The sequence below is a fragment of the Pelmatolapia mariae genome, linkage group LG18 (genome assembly GCF_036321145.2).
Source record: "Pelmatolapia mariae isolate MD_Pm_ZW linkage group LG18, Pm_UMD_F_2, whole genome shotgun sequence".
Lineage (NCBI taxonomy): Eukaryota > Metazoa > Chordata > Actinopteri > Cichliformes > Cichlidae > Pelmatolapia > Pelmatolapia mariae.
In genome coordinates this window covers 29,882,674-29,906,695 of record NC_086243.1, presented here as the reverse complement: position 1 = coordinate 29,906,695, position 24,022 = coordinate 29,882,674, and the positions used below count along the sequence as shown (strand labels likewise).

The 24,022-nt window shown below is 39.6% G+C and overlaps 1 protein-coding gene across 1 annotated transcript in view; it reads right to left on the bottom strand.

Moving 5' to 3' along the window:
* Positions 1 to 24,022, bottom strand: part of LOC134616529 (vasoactive intestinal polypeptide receptor 2-like) — a 71,951-nt gene that overhangs the window by 38,177 nt on the left and 9,752 nt on the right. Inside the window, exon 2 of the mRNA XM_063461383.1 lies at positions 7,477 to 7,582. Within this exon, the coding sequence (XP_063317453.1) occupies positions 7,477 to 7,582 (106 nt within the window). The remainder of the gene's footprint in view (positions 1 to 7,476; positions 7,583 to 24,022) is intronic.

Here is a 24,022-nt window from a genome sequence, read left to right as displayed (position 1 = left end):
AGGTCAAATGTGAGATTCTTGGTTTTCACCAGGGCTGAGCGAGTTAAATGTCAACTGTTTTATATCAAAACATTAGCGGGGCTACAGCATCAGATAAGATCCTGAGAGATTAGTTATAATAAAACTGCTCTCCCCAGCAGATTTGACCCCACAGAGGATTTCAGCCGTGTTAAATTTTTGCTCTCGCTCGTGTCATTGAGCTTTAATTAACACAGCAGGAGCGTCCAAACTCACATCACAGAGGAGGAAAGTCAGACTCGTTAATGCTGTGCAAACTGTGTTTTGAGCTTGAACATAAAAAATAATATTTTTATGGGCTTTTCATAGATGAGACCACAAACTGTGCATTATGCATGCAGACTTTTGTGCATTTTAGACATAGATGCGTAGTTTAAACTTTAATGATGGAAGGGGAAAGTTTGCTCAAGTTTTTCTGGCTAATAGAAACATCACTGGAGATGTTTCAAATGTGCTTCTGTTGGATCTGGTGACTTTCACTCAGAAGATGGTACACTGTGGTCATAAGGGATGGACATCAACACGCAGGTGAGCTATGGTGTTGGTACTTATGGGCTCAAAGTATGTCAAGAAAAGCAAAAAAAGCAATGGAGATTGATTGCGTTACACCACCACAAGCCTGTCTCTTTAATACAAGGCGGGAGGCCTCCATACTTTCATGTTGTTTACAGAAAATTCTGACAGTACTATCCGAAAGTCGCAGCACAAATTGAGACTCATGGGATCAGGAAATATTACCTTATATTGTTCAGTTCAGCTGATTCTTTACGAACCGTAGCCTCAGTTTCTCATTTCTTAGCAGATAAGAATATCCGTGTCAGCGATTAGCCAGTGACAATCGGTGCAGTCTTTTGCTGCTGCTTCAAGGATCAATGTGTTGCACATTCAGAGATGCTCTTCTGCAAACTTTGGTTGTAACAAGTGGTTGTTTGAGTAACTTTGCATTCCTATCAGCTCAAAGCAGTCCTTTCTTCTCTTACAGCTGATAAAGTATTTTTGCCACTCACTAGAAAGTTTCTATTTTTTGGAAGATTCTTAGTAAACCCTAGTGACAGTTGTGCTGGAAAATCGTAACATATCAACAGTTCTTTAATACTCGGACCAGCCCATCTTTCAAGTCACTTACATCACCTTTATACCCCTTTCTTATGCTTGGTCTGAACTGTATCAGCTTGTCTTGACCATGTCTTCATACCTACATCTGTTGAGTCGCTGCCATGTGATTGTCTGATTAGATATTTGCATTAATGAGCAGATGAACAGGTGTACCTAACAAAATGGTCAGTAGGTGTATGTGTACAGAAAGACTGTGATGTCGGCATCATTCCTCGTATATTTGCTTGCACTTTCCCAGTGGAGGATTGAAAGGGATACCCATCAGATTATTATTCTTATTCTATTAAGACATTTCATGACTCGAGGAAGTTACAATATTGAGCTTTTTTTTTTTTTTTTAAACAGCAGCATAAACCTATCTTAGGTTCTTCACAAAAATGTTCACCTGTTGCTACAGAATCAAACCATTTTTAAATGTAATAAAATGATCCTGCCATTTTAAATGACACATGCAGAGTTGATGTTTATTATTGTTTAAAAAAACATGATGAGAAAGCTTTCATGGTCATAATATACAGGATGTAATGGGACTGGATGAGAGTGCCACCCCTGCTCCATGCATTAGAGTTATACTGTTGCAATATGATATTATATAAATTGCATTTAAATAAATTGTACACAATATAAAAGAGGTAGCTATGCCACATGTATCCCTGCCCACGGCTATTGCACAAATCATGGTATTGGCATGTGAAGTGACATATTGCATAAAATATAATAAAATAATATAGAGAGGAGTGACATGTAACTCAAACATGTGGTAGGGCAGGTGAGAGCAGACTGAACAATACTCTGGGATCTAGAGAAGTAGAATTGTGTTTCCAGTGTCTCGGAGAGAGGCAAGAGGACAGCCAATTATTTTTTAGGCCATATCGATGACCTTCTGTAGACCTTTTTTTAGTCACCACTGAGCATCCAGCATACCACAGCACACCACAATGTGAGGCACTATGTTAAAACACTCCCTATTGTGGAGCGGTTAAAGGTCACCAAAGCTTTTCTTCAGGATTCTGAGAAAGTGTAAGAGTTGCTGCGCCTGCAGACCAGGAGAGACCGTCTGTTCTGCAGGTTTCCAGGAATTCGAATCTGTGGTCCACACAGTCTCAATTTATCAAGATGGGGAGGGGGTCTGTCCTGCAGCTTCACAAGTCTATGATGAGTTCTTTTATTTGTTTATTTATTTATTTTAATTTTTCTCGGCTTATGGACCTCTTCTCTCTAAGCAGGCTAAAGGAGGAGTCGGACTAATATTGATATACTTCAAAATTTGAAAATGTTAAATATTTAAAGTACATGTGCTACAAATGTTCCGATGTTAATGGTACTATATACTATCATAACATCTGACACGATTTGCATAGAAACTATTTACTCAGAACATTAAAATACATCACCAGATTTACAATGTTGTATTGAGTATGTCCAAGCTGAGGTTCAAACACATAAACTGTCTCCATCTGTTTACATTTCTGACTGCGGTGGCCGGATGACGGATGATTGGACTTTTTCACTATCCCTCACTATATTTCATGTGGCTCAGGGGCGAAGAGGTTAGTGATTTTTATATCACCAACTCTCAGTCCAGTATTTCTCATTTTTTTTTATTTTATAAGTGGTGAATTTTTCTTTATGGATCATTAAAAACTCTTACGGTACACTTAGTTTAGTTCAACAAAAATATATAATCAAAAGCTCTTTAAAGGCTTTTCTCTTCACTTTTCTCCCGACTCCTTTCTGTTTTGTACTTTCTGAGCTGTGAACTTCATCAGAGGACCACATTCTGTGTATTTTCTGTGGTAATTAGCCTCTTTTGCAGATGGGCACATAGGAAGATAAAGTCTGGGTGAGACTAATCAGCTATTTTGAAAGCATAAGTCAACATTTGGGAAAACTGCTGAGCTGCTTTTATATGCAGCATTGATGAAAAGAGAACAGAACTGTTAGCCTGGCCATGCCCAAAGTTTACAAAGTTAGCAGAAAACTTTCTACTTCCTCTAAAGCTCACTTCCTAATGCCATGTATGTCAGTAGATATGCAAATATAGGAAAAGACTTGTCATATTATAGGTGTATCAAGTGGCAATAATGATAATTTGCAAAAATTAAACAATGATGTTGACTTTGTAACTGCACTTTTGGAAAGAAAGCTAGAAAGAGATTATTTTTCTGAAGTGTTAAACCATCCATCCAACTTCTTCAACTTTGTCCAAGGCCAGGTCATGGGAGAAGTCCATCTCTCCATCCACCTCCTCCAGTTTATCCAGGGGAAGACCAAGACATCTATCCCAGGGCCTCCTCCAAATAGGACATGCCCAGAACATCATACCCAAGAGGCATCATCCCTATCAGATCTCTGAACCACCTCAGCTGGCTCCATTCAATGCGGTGCAGTAACAACTCTATACTGAACTCCTCTAAAATGACTCAACTCCACATTCTAAGGTAGAGATCAGCCACACTTCAGAGAAAGCTCATTTCAGCCACTTTTATCTACAGTCTCATTACCCAAAAGAAAGAGATCGTGGGGTGGCTGTGGTTCAGGAGGTAGACTGGGTCATTTACTGATCGGAAGGTTGGTAGTTCGACCCGCTCCACCCTCCCTGCTGTTTAAATACTTAAACTCCACCATGTAAGGCATCAATCCTGACCCAGAACAGGCACGTCATTTTCTGGCTGAGGACTATGGCCTCAGACTTGGAGGTGCTAATTCTTATTTGTGCCACTTCACTACGAGCTGGAGGCCATCACCTGAAGAAGTCAACGGGACCCTATCGTCAAAGCAGAGATAAGAGTCTGAGGTCATCGAGGTAGAAGTCTTTGTACACAACCACTGAGGACTTTAAAGGAAATCAATGTGTGAAAGAACTGAAGACTTTCAGCTTTAAATCAAGGGGTATTACAAAAGTTTTGCAGTTTAATTCTTAGCTACCAGTCAGTGTTGTGTACATATCCAAAACAGAGGCTTGTTCTCAGTCGGTTCAAACATTTTTCAAACCTGCCCCTCTTGACAGCACTATTATTAAAGACCACCAGAAGCAATATCTTACGATCTTCAGACAAGAGACCCGACCAAACCTTGAGGTAAGATTATTTTGTCACATCAATAAAAGTCAAGCTTGTGTTGTAAATGATAAACAACGGCGTCCTGCAGGATCCTTGGCAGAAAAACTTACACACAAACTCATGTAATCAAATGATAATAAATTAATAGCAAGTCTGGGTTTCAGAAGAGCTCTTGGGTGTTTTTGGAGAAAATGTTTTTGAAGAAAATGCCTTGCTGCTGTCACAAATCACCCCTGACACTCGTCTCCACCCTGCTCCACTCTCGTCTTCACCTCTGTTGTGAACTGTCTGTTGCTTCAGATGTTTTACCCCAAGCGTTTAAATCTTCTCTATGTTCTACTCTTTGCACGTTTATCTATCTCAGTCTAATTTCAGGGTGTCAAAGCGTGGCCCACAGGCTAATGGTGGCACTTGTTAATATATAATTATAGTAAAAGATTTACTACTGTGTTTAACTCTAAGGATCAAGAATAAAGAAGTGTTTCTCTTCTGTTGAATCACCACAGCAGCTCCCTGAGCAACAGACATCTATGGTTATCATCCTCTGGGCTAAATCTGGTCAGTGCATGCATCAGCCTCTGTGGATTCAATTACTGTGTTAAAATTTTCATCAAAACAGAAATTAAAGATATTTCATATGGGAAACTGCCCTTAAACAAAACTTTATTCAACAGTGTGATTACTAATCATCACAAATCAGGACCTGTGAGGGGTAAGTCTCTGTTTTCTTTTTTTTGTTTGTTTGTTTGTTTTGTTTAAATGTTCTGACAAGTTTTGATGGATAGTTGGCCATTTTAACACTATAATTGAACTCACAGGCACTGAGGCTGCAGACACTTAACTAACTTAATTTATTTCTTCTTTATTCTGTAAAAGAGTTTTCAGCCATAGTTGGACAAGTTCTATAATGTTTAAAGTTTTCAGATTCTTTTTAACAAGTTAAATATTAGGTAGCACAATGTGCCACTGGAAGACGGGGTACAGATCAGGGAAAATGGCCATTTAGAAAATCAACCCTTACAAAAATAAATGATTATTTGTCATTTTTATTTTAGATCACAAAGTAACCCAAAAGTTTGAGCAGTAGTCTATACTTCAGGATAACAGAGTTCTTAATTTGTGATTAGTTTTTTCCCTAAATTTGGCAGAAATAATCACAGGTCTGTCCTGTCCAGATTTAATTCAGGAATGATTTTGTGCGAATCCATTCCCAGCTGCAGAGATTGCACAGATTTTCAGTGCACTCGGTGAAAGCTAAGTGACCTTGACTAAAGCTTCTTTTCATGTTGTGTAGAAAACATGGCTGGACAGAAGACAAAATATGGGCTTAAACTGCGTTATGAGATCTAATCATGTTCTCACATGGTGTGATTACATGTACACACTGTATGTAGGGTCCTTCATGCTTTTGCATATCAGCCTTCAGACTGCAGGGTTTACTTTTGCAAATGTTTTCTGTTTGTCTGAGCCTATTTCAGCAGAACAAAAAGCATAACTTAAACTTTATAAAAAGAAAATGAATAATTATAAAATTTCGTTTGAAAGTTTGACTCAAAGCAAACACTAAATTACTGATAACCCGATAGCTAAATGCCTTGGGGATTTCCTTCTAAGGACTGCCAGGAGATCTGCTGTACTAAACACTGCATTGGAGCTGGAGTTTGTTCAACTACAGTGCAAGAGACGCACTATATAAGTAGCTGAATGATATCAATGATATGAATAACTTTTGCAAGTGGAACCTGGTTAGCTTACAAATAAGGAAAGGAAGGACAGGAAATTAGCTGGTTAGCAATAATTTTAGTTTCATGATAAGAATGAAGGAATTTATCACCACTAAAGCAATTTAATCAATCCTGGGCAAAAAAATCAAAAATATAAAATACAAATAAATTCCAAATAGTGATGTTGCCGCAGCTCTTTAACATTTATACCAATCATTAAGCTGCGAATACTCACTGCAGCAAGAAGTGTCACCATCAGGCAAAACCTCAGTATTAGCAATGGTATAGGAGAAGATGTTTCCTATACCAGTCAAAACCTGAATCAAAGAAATAAGAGCTGCCACTACATGAAAGCACAGTTTGCACCAGCAGATGTGACTTCAGTTTCTGTGTCCAGCACCATTCAAGAGGGCAAACACGGCAAAAATAACTGTCCCCGAAAACAGTCCTGGAAATCGTGACTGAGGTCAAATAGTCCAAAAGATTCCCCCCCCCCCATCACTTTTTCCTAATAACTTTTCCTTCACTTTGATGAAAACCTTCATAAAGAAAGGAAAGGAGAAATTTATACAGACTTAGGGGAGGAAAATGCAGTGCACCAAGACTTTACTTAGACAAGGCTCTTTGATGTGACAGTGAATGTTCTTGATGTGGGTCTGCTATGCTTAAATTTTGTCCCAAGTATAAATTACAAAGAACACATCAGAAACTTAACTCCATGGGCTATGATGTTGTTTGATATCACTCACATACAGAGGACAGTCTGTAAAAATGACATTTTACTTGTAATGTTAAAGAAAAGTCTATAAAACGAGATGAAATGCTTGTCACATTCTCATCCCGTCTGCTGACATTTTCTCTTCCCACTGGAGACATGACCCAGTATAACTCCTGCCTTTTAATTAATGACAGTCTTAAAGGCTGGGCAGTAGAGCAATGTGCAAAACTAATGCAAAGTGAATTATGATAAACCTTACATTCATGTTGGCCATCTTAATATAGATCATAATCTTTATAAAGCTTATTTATATAAGCTTTTAAGCTTATATAAGCTGATTTTATTACAGCAGCATGACACTCATAGTTCACCTTTGGGTTTATCAGCCTTTCATTGAAGGTTCATAACCTATCAGGATGTCATGGCTTATAAAACATAAAACACTGTTAATTAACATCTACACAATTTGTGCTGCTTCCCATGAATTATCTCATTTCCTTTTCTTTAGTATTTAGAGACTCACTCTGCGGAGTGAAAGCTTTCCACAGCCACACGTGTTAGCATGAATGAATACGCAGGATAATTAAATCAGTTGCACCAGATGTTGATCCCTAATGCACTCAGCATAATGGATGATCAAGGGAGCTAATTTTGGTATTTCCTCAAACACCTGTTGTCGGGGGGAAAGCAATGTTAGCATGAGCCGTGGAGCCACAATGGCTACATTAATGCTTGAAACAAGCCAGATTTAAAGATTCTGTCCAGCTACACAAAGTTTTTCCAAGTTACTGTTAGAAGATATCTGGTTTCTAACAGTTGTGCTTTGAGTGATTGTGACCTTTATAGCTGCTGTTGGCCTGCTTCTCCCTCAGCTTCTTTATGCACTCGGCCTGGTCTCTCTCCACCTCCAGCAGGAAGTTACAGGTTGGATGTCGGCCGTCAACCTGCAGTGGAAGCAATAAAAAGAATACAAATTGTATATTAAATATTTAGGCTATGTCAACCTTAAAACAGTCTGAGAGTGTGAAGGAAATCAGGTGTCCATATCAACAAAGTTGAAAACTGTTATACACTGTCTTTAACACATTGTCTTACACACGTGGCCACATCTATATTAGCAGCTACCAAGGTACATTTTGGAATTTATTTGCATTTTCTTTTTACATCCATCTGAGAGAATAATGCTTTAACGGCAGACAATCCCCTCATGTCCACTGTGCACATGCAAGCAAGCTCCTGCATATACACAATCCAGATCCGCTGCTACTTAAGATAAGACACTTGTAAATAAAACTACAAGGAGCAATGAGGGCTCTGGCACCTTGGTATACGTCACGCTCAGGCACGCTGTGGTTGAGGAGAAATGCCAGTGGATCGTGTTGCAGTAGAGGCATTTCATGCAGTCACTTTAATTAAATTTAATTGACTGTTGAATAAATGAGTTATTTATCACTTTGTTTTCTCATTTGGTGGCTCTGGAGAATTTCCTGTTATTATTTGTCATATTGCTTCATATCGTGTCTGAAAATGTTATGCAGTAAATCTTTATATTGTCAGCAAAGATAACTTCCTGTTGTCACTAGGTGGCACCACGACTATGACTAAAGGTCAATTCGTTTGTCTCCTTACTTTTGACATGCTGCTGTGAAAAGTCAAAGTTTTGCAGTTTTGCTTGGTCAGCATAGCTGGACCGGTGGGCCGATAGTGATTTTTCGTTTTTACGGGTATAAACAATGAAAGGTGGTGGATTGGCCAGATGCTGGCCGATGTGTAAAAATAACTCAGTTGTTTGGTGGTGGCTATGGCGGAGCTTCCACAGAGGCCAGCAGGTGGATGAGGGAAACGGGAGGCAGGAGGAGGAGAGACCCGAGGCGGCCGCCGGTCCGAGTGTCAGGTGAACTGAACTTCAGGTAAGAAGTTATGACCTGCAGTCTATCTGGGTCAGATATAAACCAAGTTTAGGTGTAGTTTATTTTCGTTGTGCTGACTTTTTACAGTCAGTTACAATAACTCGTACTGCGTACTAGCTAGCATGACGGAGTTTCTATACAGCTGGGTGGGTGCTATGATGTTACTGATAGTGAACTTTATTTTATTCATAAGGTTAGTTAGTAGAGTTGCCAACCGTCCCGTAAAAAACGGAATCGTCCCGTATTCAGAGAAAATATTACGCATTATGTATTGAGCTGAAAAAGAACACAGTTTGTCCCGTACTTCAGCTAGAATGGAAAAAGACACAAAGGTGGAGTTAATCTATGTCTTTACGCTGTCAGCTGTCTCTTCTTCTCTCATTCTCTCCCCTCCCTCTCCTGTTGCTACTTCAGTCATGAAACTGATCAATGATCAGCTGATCAGCTTTTCTCTCTTGTTTGTTTATTGCCTACTTTGCACCAGAAAGAGGAAACCATGGTATGGAGGCCTATCTCCCCCCACAACTCCCCCTGCCAGTGGCAGACACCCTCAGACATCGGTGCATTGGTGGTTCTTTGTGTCCGAGGATGGGCGTCCAGGTACCCACCGGCTCACCTAGTGGCTGCTTGTCGGGGCCTGGAACCTGGGTCTCGCTCGGGCTCCTTCGGGGGTGGGGTGCCCTCGGCCTCTCGGGGCTCGGTCACTCTGGCACAGCTGGCTGCCGGCGGAGCACGTCACTGCAACCCCCCCTGGCTTCTGCTCAGCGGCTGCTGAGTGACCCCTAATCTGGGGCTCTCCTCAGCTCTTTCCGGGATAGTGGCACAGTTGCCCCTCCGTTGGTCTTCCTTGGTCTCTTGTGCTCTGAGGGCCTCTGGATGTCTGGAGCCTTGATCTCATCCATACCTGCTTCATGCCTGGAGGAGGGGGCTGTGGCCCCCCACACCCTCTAGCAGATCATTACATGAAGGAACCTTTTAAATACAAGCGCGTTCATGCTCACAGGTGTACACACAGGTGCTCACACAAACAAACTACACCCTTTTTGGCTCCTACCTCAAAGCACACTGTGCACTGTCGATCTGTCGATCTTACGTGCTGCACAATAATGTTTAATATTTAGTATTTACTGTTATATTCACATAGATCATCGCGATGATGTTGTTTATTATATTGCTCTCTTTTTCTTTGCTTGTTTTCTCTTTTTTCTTTCTCAACAGGTGATCCAGGTGATTGATATGTGTATTTTTTGTCTGTTTGTTTTGTTGGTTTTTGGGTTTTTGCCCTTTATCACCGTCCCTCTACCCCGCTGTTTTTCTTTCCCTCTTTCTTTCTCCCTTTTCTTTTCCCCAGTCAAGTCTGTCCCGTGTTCAGCAAATGAAAATAAAATAAACAATAAAAGCAACGGTGAATCAAATAGACCAATACGGCAAGCCTGGGATGGTCCATTTGGTAAAGTAAATCCCTTGGGCATCTTTCTTTGCCTTTAGACAACAATTCTGATGGCAAAAGAACCAAACGGGACAGGCAAAAAAAAAAAAAGAAGAAGAAGAAAGAGGAAACCAGCGGATGTGGCGCTAAACAACAGCAGCACGTTTAATGTTGATCAGCTGTTGTTAGAATTTATTTAATATTACTTTCTAGTATCAGCTGATGTTTGCTGGAGCCACAGCTGTAAAAGCTGCTGGTCATGATATCGGTTTGGTTATCTGGTGAGAGGGAAACATGAAGATGAAACCAGGAGATGCCCTTACTGAATCATCAGAGCTGAACAGGTGATGGAGAAACAGGTTTACCTTTTAGGTGACATGAATGAGTTGAAGGGAAGTTATGAACTGTTTCTGAGAGACAAATAACACCAGGATCCATTTTTATGTAGCTGACAGCTGGTAACTGTGCAGGGGCGGGTCTAGCAAAGTTTTGCCAGGGGGCCAGGTAGGGCATTAACAGGGAAAGGGGGGCACAAAGAAATACTTTTCTTTCTTATTCTCATTTAAAATGTCTAGCTTTTAGTAAATAATTATCTGAATCTTACAACCAAAGTTTTCATCTGATGTAAAATGTATAGAAATCATACATATACCAACAAGACAGTGTACATCACTGTCACAACAGCGTTTGTTTTCATTCAAAGGCTTTATGGCTTTTCCTATAATACCTGGTGGGCCGGTCTCTAGTCAAAATGCCCGGGCCGATTTTTTGTCCCAGTCCAGCCCTGATTGTCAGTGTCTTTAGACACAGATCATGACGATCAGATTGAACCCCCAGGAGGAGACTGTTAAAGTAGAAGGCCTAAAAATGCTGAAAATATTGCATCTTTATTTGGCTCCAGGAGACTTTCCTGTCTTGAGTCAGGCATATTTTACAACCCCCTTGTGCAAAACCCATGAAATGCATGAATATCACCAGACCTGATATGTGTGCAAAATTTCATGATTTGAGGCCATGGTTATGCACTCAATAAAAGCAACTGATTTGCCACAAAAATAACCAAAACCAAAAGAACGAATTATAATTGGTCCTTTGCACTGTCAGTGCCCAAGCTCTAATAATGACCATTAGCAGATCGTATGAATGACTTATGTTTCTGAAATAATTCTGCAAACTTCTCACTTAAAATTAGTTTTACTGCAAAAACACCAAGAGAAGTGTGCAAAAGGGAATGATTTATTATATTAAGGAAACATAAGTCCATCCATCTATTTTCCTAACTGCTTATCCAGTGCAGGGTTGTGATGGGTCTGGAGCCTGTCCAGCAATAATCCACCCTAACATAAAATAGGATGGTAGCGTAAACTCTATGTGCAGAGTTCAGAAGATAGTCCTTTTACAACACTGCCAAAAACTGATATTATTCCAAACCATCTGCAACATTTATTTTACACAATGTGTTTGCATTTTTCTTCACGTTCGTTAGGGATGGATGAAAGTGTTATAAGCTCATACACAGAGCAGAGCGAGGGTTATGATAGACAGATGAATAGAAGGTCAAGATAAGCTGCTTAAACCAACCAGCCAGCACTCCCTCTCTTAATATTGGTGTGTGTTTAAACAGAGGAGAGGCAAATGAATCAACAGCGCATAAATTCTGAGGAGGAAATTGTGATCGAGCCAAACGGCACAAGACAAATGAATAACCATCTTCTATAATTTAAGTCATAATAGCTCCTGTAATCAAACATGTTCTGCACTGTGTCTGTGTTTGATCTGATTTCAGCAGTATTACAGACTCATGTAAACTCCACCGCCTCGTTACTGCAGTTACACAAGTAAAGTTCTTGCATCAACAACACAGAAAAACTACCATTAACAATTAATTCATTGATTTTACTGAATCAGCACAAATTAAACACTTTAAATTTTAAGACTTATGCAAAGTTTTATTCATATCACTTTGAATATAGATTTACCTCAGAGTAAAATATCCAATTCAAGTATTTTCCTACTACGTGTCATTTCTCTTATTTTGCTCTTTAATGGGATCAACAGTTTTTAAACAGCTCCCAATGTCCCGTCCATCACTCAGTCAAAATCTCCCATAGAGGCTGCAGCTCTTTATCCCCTGGCATGAAGCAAGGCTGGGCATCATCCAGACAGCACACACAAGCATGCACACAGACTTACACAACTATGAGCCTGAAGTGGCAGCTGAACTGCGATTTGACGCATCAAACACAGAATATTATCCAAATGTGAGAAATAGATTATTATTCAAAAACAAACTCAGAGTTCTTCAAAAGTCTCCTGTCAAACCAAATTAGCTGAGATGAACGCAGCTAAAAATGAACGTGGGAATGACGGACGTGTTTCAGAAAGTTGTCGGTAGTGTGGCTAAAACCCAACACTTCATTTACTGGACAAAGGGTGAGGTCAAACACACACAGAAACATTTGATATGTATGTAAAGGTGGAAACCAATAAAAGTTGTACAAAACATAGTAAAAGCTTGAGTATTCCCATCAGCATGCACTATTTTTGTCTTTGACAGATCTTACACCTCATGAATGAACAAATATACCAGAAAACACACAAATAGAAATTCTCAGCTTAGCAGATTAGCTTGGGTAAAAGACTGAAAGTTGAGGCACACAACGATGTGTGCCGGTGGTAAAGTTTCTGGGCTGCCTTTCCTCATAACACCCATCCCTCAAGTTTTTCTCCATTTAAAGCAATGCATTATCAGGGATTGTAACATCGAGTCCTTTTACTGAATCAGTAGACAGTTCAAAAACATTCCCACACCACTCGTGCTGATGAGTCCAAAAAGGAAGGAAAGAGTCCATGAGAGGCGGAACCTTTAACATTTTTCATTTGACTATGTATCTTTGTAATGTTTTTATATTACATATGCACTTTGGCTAGAAAATCCAAACCCAACATTATGTTAATTTTGTAAATCATGGTTCCATGTAAACACACAATCAAGCAGGATATGATGAAAGGTGAGGCTAGCTTAGTACTGTATGAGCTTGTAGTGTCTCTCAGTTTCTCAGTAAGCTCTACATTACAGCGGGTTATTTAATCATTCCAAATACCAACATGGCAACAGTGACAAGGCTCAGCTTGAAGCTTCTAGATGCACACTAACTAATGGGTGATATCAGGCAGCACATCATTTCCTTTTTCATCAGAGCCTTTTTGCTTGCCAGCAGTTGTTTAGGTAATGGATAAACTTGAAGAAATGGATATACACCAGACTGAACTGTTGTTACAGCAGCCAGCAAAACTGTCACCTATTTACATCTGAAAAAAATGATTTTATGCCCGGATGGAGACACGGTTTTGGTTTGGTCTTGTTCGGTTTGTCTCTCACACACTCAGGTAAGTCGATTTATGTCAGGTGTTGCTTTAATGTGCTCCAACCAGAACCGCTTCTTCTTCCATTTCAGTCGTCTGCCAACTCTTTTCTCTCTGCTTTTTCATCTTCCTCTGCTGAAGACATCTTAAAGGTACAGTAGGTAAAATCTCACCACTAGATGTCAGTAGACTGCAGTCAACTCAATTTGATGACATGTTTAATCTCCTGACAATAAGTAATCACAACAATATTGGCATGTTTATGCACACACATCAGAGGCAAAGTTTATGACTGTGCATCAATTTGTTGGAAGACATAATTACACACTAATCAATTTATATTTACACCTACAATAAATAAACAGTAACTAACTTACTGGGCCTGTAAGGTCCTTGTTCCCACACCTGTCTGAGAGCTGTGTATGCACATGCAGCATGAATAGCATACTTTACAGCTCGGCTGACATATTCATCATAGTAACTCCAGACAGTTCAAATGCTCCATGTTACAGAAGTTTGTATGTATGTTGGACAAATGCTGAAAATAAAAACTCCACTGGACGGACGGGGAACACAGTGAGGCCTTGGAAATTTTCATGTCAATTTCAGGCTAAGTGCTTGTGACCTTCATTGCAGGGCAAGTCAAATCCAATAGCACACCATTTGCTCACTCACTTACTCAGCAGGCCGGAAAGTATACAACAACTAGACAGCGCGACACAAAGTAGTCAAATTGATGAGTTTACCGCGATGAAGATACTTCAGAGTCTGGACATGCTGGGCAGCCAGACACAGAAAACAATAGGTGCACGTGGTTTAACATTTCTAACCTCACATAGACCCATGGTGTGTTATCTTCAAAAGTTTGCAGCATTTTTTCCATTTCTTTAGGACAAACTTTTTTCTTTTATTTTTTCCTTTCATTTCCTTTCCTGCCTTTTTTAAGACGTAAGTTACATTTAGTTAGTTCGTATATCCCATTAGCCTTGTTTGCTAAAAGCACATATGCAAGCAGCATAAGAATAGAGGAAATCAGGAATAAAGAACCAGGCAAATATGACTTAATACTGTTTTATCTTTGCAATTGATATCGATGCACTTACATCCACAAATTAAGCTTTGGGAACAAGGTCAGGTGTGACTGAGTGATCTCTCGCTAGCATACATTTTACTCTTCCTACGGAAAGTGAGAAATAAACTCCTCCGTGTTTCCCTCGGTCTCTCTCGACTCTCTGCCAGTGTGCAGAGCTGAACATACTTTTGTTGTAATTTTTGGTCCACTGCACACTAAGTGATTAGTGTTAAAGCCAGTGGATACATGCACTACATGAATCAAGTGCAACATAAGATAAGATAATGTGAGATAAAATTATTCCTCTAGAAGAAAATTAGCAGGAGAAAATTGATTTATCTAATACTGCATCAACAGCAGAAAATGTTAAACATCACAATAAAATATCTTTATTAACCTGATCACCCTGTGTGTGTATATAAAGTGTTGTCTTGCCTTTACCCTTTGTCATGATGTGTGTTATCCTGCCTGGTGTCGTCTCCTTCTGTTTCTTCTGTGACTTCTTCTGGTTTTGGGCTTCATGTTTTAGACTTTATGCACTGGCCTAAAAAACGTCTCTTCTTATGTTAATTCACTTGCTTCCTGCATCTTATTATCTTACAATTTATGACAATCCAGTTCTTTTGCTGATTAGTCCTCAACACAAAGCAGTCGGTTTTTGGTGCTCGTTAGTTTTCCTGGTGTTTGAATGTCTGTAAGAAATCTCACGCCACCCATCTCGCAGCTGCGGTAATATGTCAATAAAAGCTCAAATTGAAAATGTAGTGCTGGTGGAGTGAGAACAAGGCAGGGAATTGGGTGCCAACTCATTAAATTGATTGGTTTCATTTTATATTATAAGTATCTTTGTCCTTTTAAGTATATTTCACTGAGGTAATGTTATGATTTAGCAATGTAAAACACTGAACTGAACTACGCCCTGGTGACCTGTTGAACGTGCACTAAGTCTCACAAATGTCTCATGAAACATTTGGTCTGGACCAAACGACACCACTATCATAGCTAAAACAAACACCACCTGTGTTATATCAGATGTACTAATTGGTTCAATGACAGCTGCTTCTCCACAAAGCCGCCTCCAGCATGATGCAGATCCAGAATCTACTCTAATCAGTAGATGATAATGACTAACTCAAGTTAGCCAAAGGAAATGCAAACAAGGGCATTACTCATTCAACACACAGCTCTGCAAACAGCAAACAAATTGCTGAGGTAGTGTCTGAAATTTTCATAGAATATTTGATTTTTCTCCCACTGGTTTGATAATCTCTGGATTGTCCACGTGAGGATCTTAAATCTGCAGATCATGGTTTATGAACTTATTTTATTCAAGAGACAAAGAATTCTGTCCTTTTTGATGTTCTTTCAGCAAAAGGACCAACGAGAAAGTACCAACAATACAAACAAGCACAAGGAAGTGTTTGAGTGAAAACCAAAAACAAAACCAAATGTAATCCAGAAACACTTCTGTATATAAGTTCTGGCATAAATGAATAGCAAAAAAAAATAACAGCAAGTGAATTTTTATTAAAAGTCTCCTTTTAGTTAATGACAGAGCTATCTAAATGCTAATGAATCGGTCTTATCGGCTCTTTTTCCTAATGTGTTTTCGTGCTCTGGCTTCAATCAGCAGTGATGCACACCACTAGCTGGCTACCATCAAATGAGCTTTAGGAGATGATGATGCTGCCCTGAGTTTACCTTTACTCAATTTGATTTTATGGCAGAGGTTGGCCCCAAGAACGAGCGGTATTAAGAGCTGCAGTGACAAAGAAAAGAAAACTAATGAAGTATGAGAAAATCCCAGAATCAGCAGCAGAAACTCCCCAGCAGGCTGTGGTAAATACAGTGGCGGAAATAATTATTTGATCGCCTGCTAAAAGTTTGCTCGTTTGCAAAAGAAATAAACACTCTCTAATTTCTTTGGTCGTTTCAATTCAACCAAATTTCAGAAAAAACACATTACATAAATGTTATAAAGCAATTTGCATGTCATTGCAAGCAAACATGACTTAGTACTCAGTGAAGAACCCCTTTCTGCAAGCACAGCAGTTAGACGTTTCTTGTAGTTGGTCAGCTGGTTTGCACGTATCTCAGGGGGATTTTGGACCACTCTTTACAGCAACTCTAAATCCTTTAGTTTTTTGGCAGCTCAAGGTTTTAGCTTCCTTCACAGAAGGAAGAATATAGAACTGAGGTCTGAAGACTGGCTAATAAACTCCATGACCTCAATGAGCCTCTTCTTTAGCCACTTCTTTGCTGCCTTTTTGTGTTACTGTCATATAGGAAGAGCCATGTGTCATCTTTTCATTGTCAGGAGGTTCTTGTATGGTACATGGCCTCGTCCAGTGGCTCCTTAAAGTCACCCTTCTCCCTTAGCAGAAAAACAAACTCCAAAACATAATGTTTCCACCTCCATACTTGACTTTTGGGATGGTGTTCTTTGGATCATATTCAGCATTATCCTTCCTTCAAACACGTTGGGTCAAAAATGCCTGAATTCAATTTCGGTTCATCAGACCACAGCCCTTTCTCCTACACCTTCTTTTAATAATTTAGATGCTTATTAAGCAAATTTAAGATTGGCCTGTACATATTTCTTCTTGAGCTGGAGGACCTTGTATGCTGCAAGATTTCAGTGCATTAGGGCGTAATGTGTTGCTGATTGTGTAACTGCCTTCAGCTCATTAACAAGCTAGTGATCATTATCACCCAATGAAGTAAGATCCTCATGGATGCCGAACAGAGGGTGACTGATGATCATTTTATATTTCTGCCACTTCAAAATAATAAAACCAACAGTTGTCACTTTCTCACCAAGCTTCTTGCTGATGGTCTCGTAGCCCATTCTAGCCCTCTGCATGTCTACAGTCTTCTCCCTGACGCCCCTTGATGGCTGTTTGGTCTTTGCCCGCGGTGCTGGAGAGGTTGGAATGGAAGAAATTGATTCTGTGGAGACGTGTGCTTTATATGCAGCTGATTGATTGATTGATTGATTGATTGATTGATTGCAATATGTTTGTCACATGGGCACAACCAATCTGTGGAAACCAGAATTCTTCTCGGGTTGTAAGAATACAAATACTTATTTCAAAGGATGAAATGCAAATCAGTTTGCAACTTTTATGTAATTTGGGTTGTTTTTCTGGATCTTTGGTCGATCTGCTGTCTCACTTCATTAAAATTAAACTATGATAAAAATTAGAGACTTGTCATTTCTTCGTTAGTGAGCCACTTACAAACTCAGCAGGGTGATCAAATAATTATTTCCCCCACTACACTAACTACTAAACACATGTAGATAAGCAGAAAGTTAAGATGATTTAAAACAATGTACCAAGTGTGCTGTCACGTGACTCCTCCCTGTCCATTCTGGAACATGGAAACATGGAGGAAAATTCAAACACTGAGTAAAATGTGCAAACCAAGCAGCTTACGCCAAATAATAATACCGTGTCTGTTGTTTTGACATATATTTGGCTTTAATAAAGACAATTGAACAAAAAGATGAAAACAGAATTGGTAATACCACCAGTTTGTGCCACACTTGGAGCACAATCGTGTAACAGAAAAAAATTATCCCAGCTTGTGAACTATGAGCCTGAAGTCTCAAAGTGAAAGTGTGATAAGCTCACAAAGGTGGCTGAAAATGACCGATCTAAGACCCTGTGGGACTTCCAGATACAGACTGGTGATGGCTAACCAACAGGACATAGAAGCAATGGACCAGCAGTGGATGACGGATGGTTTCAAACCCACTGTAACAGTACTGTGTATCAGGACTGTTCTTCATGCTGCTTTGGATGTCAAAAATAGCTGTTACTTGGTGACATACCTACCTCCTTTAAATTTTAAAATATCTTTCGCTTGGCAAATGTCTGCAACTAATGCCTAAATAAGTAGCTGTACAAGGAAAAAAAATTCCTGAACTGATGATTACATGCCATTACGTCTTCAGATGGAGATGATTTATGTCCAAAGGACAGGATATACGTAAGTGGGTACATTTTTACCCACTTACGGTAGGTAGAAAAGGCGACAAAACTAAAAATGTCTTCAAAATAATCCTCATATGTGTATTTCTGAAATCTACTGATGTCTTGATGCACTCTCTCACCAACTGCGTGCTTTCTGTTAACGTCATGAATTAAAAAAAAAAAAAATCACCAGCACAGTTTAAAAAGGTGAAAAGCTGAAGAACAAACTTAGCATTTCCCCTGATAATATGTCAGGTGAAAAAGAACAAAAATGAGGACTGTTTAATTACTTATCACGTCTCTTTCACTCATCCCAAGCAGGAAATCATGTTTAAAACAGAAACGTCAAAAGGAAGAAAGATTTTTAAAGTCAGCTAGAACAAAAAAACTTAAAACCATCAGAACAACTGGATTAGTTTCAAATGTAATTCAAATTTCTCTTGAGAACTGTTGTAACACTTTCTATATTTGTAAAACCACTGATCACGTTCACACCAACAACAGCAAAAATCTTTTTTAAATAAAGCACTAAATGTTGAGTGTGGGTTTGTTTAGCACAGATTTTGTAATCACTTTAAGTCGTTACCTGGTAGTGATTTGGTTGATCCTTGGAGTCCACCCCTTCCCTCCCTCCAGGAGACTAGTTCCATTACCCAAGCTTTAAGTTGAGGAGAGCCTGGCTACTTCCTACACAAACTCAGACAGGAAGGCAGCATCTCTTATCGCTGAAGCAAGTCTGAAAGCTTGAATTCGACCAGCACTTTCATTAACTGTCTGATCTGCAATAAACCTGATACTATTAAATGCAGCAGCCCTTATTATAGCTTGAATAAAGATTAAAGTTTTAATTATCTGTCAGTTCATCACTATCACAAAACCCTTTCATGCTGTCAAACTGTTTTCAAAATATTATATAGCACATTGTTTCTAAAGACATTAATTATTGTTTATTTATTCGTTGGTTGGCTGAGCGGAACATTGTTACCATCACGTTAGCCTCGAGCGTAACTGTGATATCAGACATTAACAAAACAAAAACTGTGTTTGTGTAACAGCTGCCCAAGATAGTCCTAAAACACTGTTCACAGTCCTTATCAGAGTCTCTGTGTTTGTGGCCAGCAAAGACTATTAAAAGAAAGGGTTCATGCAGTGCATCCAATTAAACAGATAGTGGAAAATGTTGGATTGTGGTTTCCTTTATCACAGTAATCACACTGCAGGGGAGACTCACAGCACAGTCAAGCTTCTGCTTTTCTCACAGTTTACTTGATAACATCTCACAGTTACATGTGACATGGGAGCTTAATTTTAACATGAGTTGTGATAAGAAAACCAAATAGGTCTCGACTTCAGCAGCTTTTGCTAAAATCACATTATACAGTACAAATCTAACTGGGTCTGCTGAAGCTTCAGAGCCTTGGTCAAAGGCACTCTGCAGGGCAGGTAGCAGCAAAGAGGGAGCAGGCTGCCACTCATTTATTTCCAACTGCCCCAAATGTATGTTATATAAATAAAACAAGACCCTGTAAGAATCTGCAGAAATCACTGCTGACCTCTGATTTCACCCTGAAGCAAAGCTCCAACCAGGCTTCACCATCTGCTCCAGGGTTACTCGGTCACTGTGATTTTAACACCACTGCCACACGCAGCATTCTCACTCAGCTTTTTATTCGTTTTTATAATAATACCAATGAACAAACACTCTGTATCAAACAACAAAGTGCTAAACTGGAATTAAAAAAAAACATTTTCTCACATTGCTTTAGGTGTTAAGTACCTTTTTGCATTATCGTGCTGGATGGAGTGCATTAGATACAATTAACTGACACTGTACATTATGTACACTCATATACAGCATGCATTAGGTCCCTCCAGTGATGCAGCAGTTAACACATTTGTTTGGTAAGTGCAAGCTTGTTGGTTCAATTCCAGGCAGAGACACAAATCTGCTTTAGGATCGTGTCAGGAAGGCCATCCTGTGTAAAACTGCCAAATCAAACCTGTGGAGCTTCTTACTGTGGTGACCATTTGTGGCAAGGTAGAAGCTGAAAGTAACTTTCTATACTGCAGTTTGTGCTATTAAATGTTATCCATCCATCTGTTTGTCTAGTTCAGGGGCCTGACAGACCCGGAGCTTATCCCAGCTTTCATTTGGCAAGAGGCAGGATACACCTTGGACAAGTCAAGAGACACACTGTGGCCAATCACCAATGAGCACCTTGTGCATGTCTATAGACTGTGGGAGGAAGCAAAAGCAACCAGAGTGAACCCACACAGACACGAGGAGAACGAGGAAAGACACCAGAGATTTGTGACTTGGACCTTTAATTTTGAGTAGAAGTGACAGGCTTTGGATCCAGGCAACTAACAATGTGATCACATGATATGCACCAAATCTGTGAGGAGAACTGTGATTCAGACCATGGACTGCGATTCTGTTCTGATAATATCCTCTAACTGAGAGTATTACTGAGAACAAGAGGAGGAAAAATCTGTGTTTGGGACAATAAACAGTGTTGATCCTATTTAGTTCTATTTAACAGATGCTCTTATCCAGCCTGATTTACAGTTCAATTTTAAACCAGATTATAAAATAGACTGCAACGCTCACAGCGCAAAAGCAAGTGCGGGTCAAAAAAAGTACAAGGCGAGACAAATACATTTATAAAATGCATTTCATATGCTGGTGTAGATTCAAGGTGGTGCTTCACAGAGAAGGAAACAACCCAGCTTAAAGCAGGAGGAGGAATTACAGCACTATGCTTTTTCATAATGGGCTATGCCTCACTGCTCAGCTGTGGCCTAAATACAAAGACAACAAACAGTTCTCTGCAATGAGATTAAAAGAAGGGTGGATCACTTCAAACGCCACTAAATTAAGGGTCTTAAAGTTTTTCTGATCATATTAATTGTTTTAGATAATTTTTGAAGAATCGTCTGAGGGATCAAGAAGAGTATAAAAGACTTTCTGTTATCGCACATTCATGCCTGCAGGTTTTCCAACTACTGTTCCACTGAATGTAAAATGTTGCATTTTGCTGATTTTTAAAAGAAAAAGAAATAAAACTATGACAGAGACCTTCCAACTTGAACCTTAGTCAGAGACACTGAACAGAAGGGCTGGACAAATGGATAAACCAAGCACAGAGAATGAATTTCTGGCAAAACACAACCTCACATCAAACGCACATAGTCTGTGTCTTCAAAAACATTCACTGTTTCTGAAGTCATTTTTGTGCTTTGTAAAGTCTTTCCAGTGACGACACAGTATTAATAATTTCCCCTCTGTATAGCGCGCTATGAATACGAAATTAAGCAATCAAGCTGTGATTGAAGTGCAAAGATTCAGCTTCAATTCAAGGGTCTGCCAAAATCGGCGCAGCAACAGTTATGAATTATAACCTTTTAAAAGTGATGCAACTTTCACTGGGTCCAAAGTGAAACACAAGGAAAGCATTTTGAAATCTTTTTTGTCATCAGTGACTGAACTCTATAAACCATGGATGTCACGAAAGTCTCAGTTTTGATGCAAACCTTTGGTCTTTTTGGTCTTAAAAAAAGCTCTTAAGTTGCTTCCAGTTATGTTTGGGGTCATTGTCTTTCTGTTTCTTTACTTGGTTTCTTTACTTGAAAGTGCCGTCGCATCAATTTTTAAACAATCAAGTGAATCTGAGCACAAAGTATGACTCCTTCCACTCAAGAATTCATCCTGCTATCAGCAGTCGCATCGTCCAACACCAGTGATCCAGCAATCGTTGATCCGGCCTCTCTTTTTACCTCTCTGTTTGCTCTTTTCATTTTCTTTTCAGCCTAATGAATGCCTCCTTCACTTTATATGATGCCTATTTGCACCGCATATTGACAGGCACCGTGAAAAGCTAGTGAATGCGCATTCAAACTTGGATCTTTTATTTTCACAACTTGTCATAAAATAATGAGAAAGGAGGTCACACCTAGCCATAACACTGACGTTTACTTCAGTTAGCCCTCTTTTGCTGTGCTCGCTCCTCCTGTGTGAGTGTATATCAACAGCACGCTCAGGCTCTATGAGTAAAGGCTTCCTTACTTCGTGTCTTGTTCCTATCATTTCCATGCGCCTCTCCTCCTGTGCCCTAGATTCCTCTCATATGTCACCCAGCCAGCCAGAAAGCCAGGCCTCCTGAAAATCTCTTCACTGGAAACTAACCTGCCTGCCTCAGACTTTTCCACAGTAAGACCTTGTTGCCCAGCGTCTGATTTGCTAATAAAATACCTGAACTTATTCCTACAAGTCCACCTTCTACATCGTTGAGTTACTCACTGCGACTTTCCCCATTTGTGAAATTACCTGCTCCGTGTCACCAGATCAAAAAAAGCTTAAATATGTGAAACCACAAATACCTGAAAACACCTTTAAACTTTAAATGTTACAATTTCATTTAAATGTCACACCACACTTTCACTTTGTGACACCTTAAAAAATATTTTCTTGTTTATCTCAACAACCGTGGAACACATAAAAGAGGTTTATGATCCCAAAGCTGGAACACAATTCTGCTATTTCTCTACTGAAGAGAAAACAGAGTCAAATGCTTCGCGCTGACAACAGGATCCGCTATCGCTACACAGCCTGGCAGTAAAATGTCAATACATTTCCATATGAGAAAGAGCAGCTGCAGGTTTCTGTTTTCACTGCTACATGATCGGATCATGAGTCACTAGTGAGTCATCCAGTTTGCCTCTCTGAAAAGACCGCCAAGCACCTCAATTATCACCTAAGCACCAATAATTAAGGCGCAGCTTACAGCATCCGCTTAGTGGACTCTTTTGTGCACTGCTCTGAGGTTTAGATGCTCCAGGTTTTCATTTCTTAGAGACAAAGCACTCAACTATATTTTAAAAAGGTAACAGTGATAAGGAGATACAGTTACACTTTTATAAAAGAATATATTTGCTAAATAATTCAGCACTCTAGGTGAAAGAGGTTCACTGTGATTCAGTGACATCACTACTGGTACAGCTGATGTCACTTCCTCTTAATGGTGATAGTTTTTTCATAATGCAAACTAATCCAAACTAATCTCACACTTTTTCTTTACTCATTCTGCAACATTTTCTCTATTTTTCAGCATCCCTGCTGTTTCATCAGTAGACAATGACTCCTGGTGGTAGAAGCCACAACGAAAATCAACCTGTGAGTCATCTCAAGCTCACCTTCATCAATCCATCCATCCATTCTCTTCCACTTAACCAATTCAGAGTTGAGGGGAGAGCTGAAGCCTATCCCAGCTGCCACAGGGCAAGAGGCAGGGTACACCCTGGACAGGCCACCAGTCTGACACAAGGCTAACAGAGATAGAGACAGCCATCCACAGTTGCAATAACACTCACACCTACGGTGAATATAGGATCACCAACTAACCTAATCCAACTAACTTTGGACCTTCTTGCTGTGAGGCAACGGTGCTAACCGCTGTTCAGCTCACCTCTGATGTCCTAAAAAGAAATTCCCATCAACCAATTCCCAAACTCCATTAAATAGATGTATAAAAAGAAGTATGATGTTAATGTAACTTGAGGTGAATGATTGTTATCGCTGTCTATAACAATCAGTTTCAACAGCAGGTGCTCCACTTGTTTGCACAAACAAG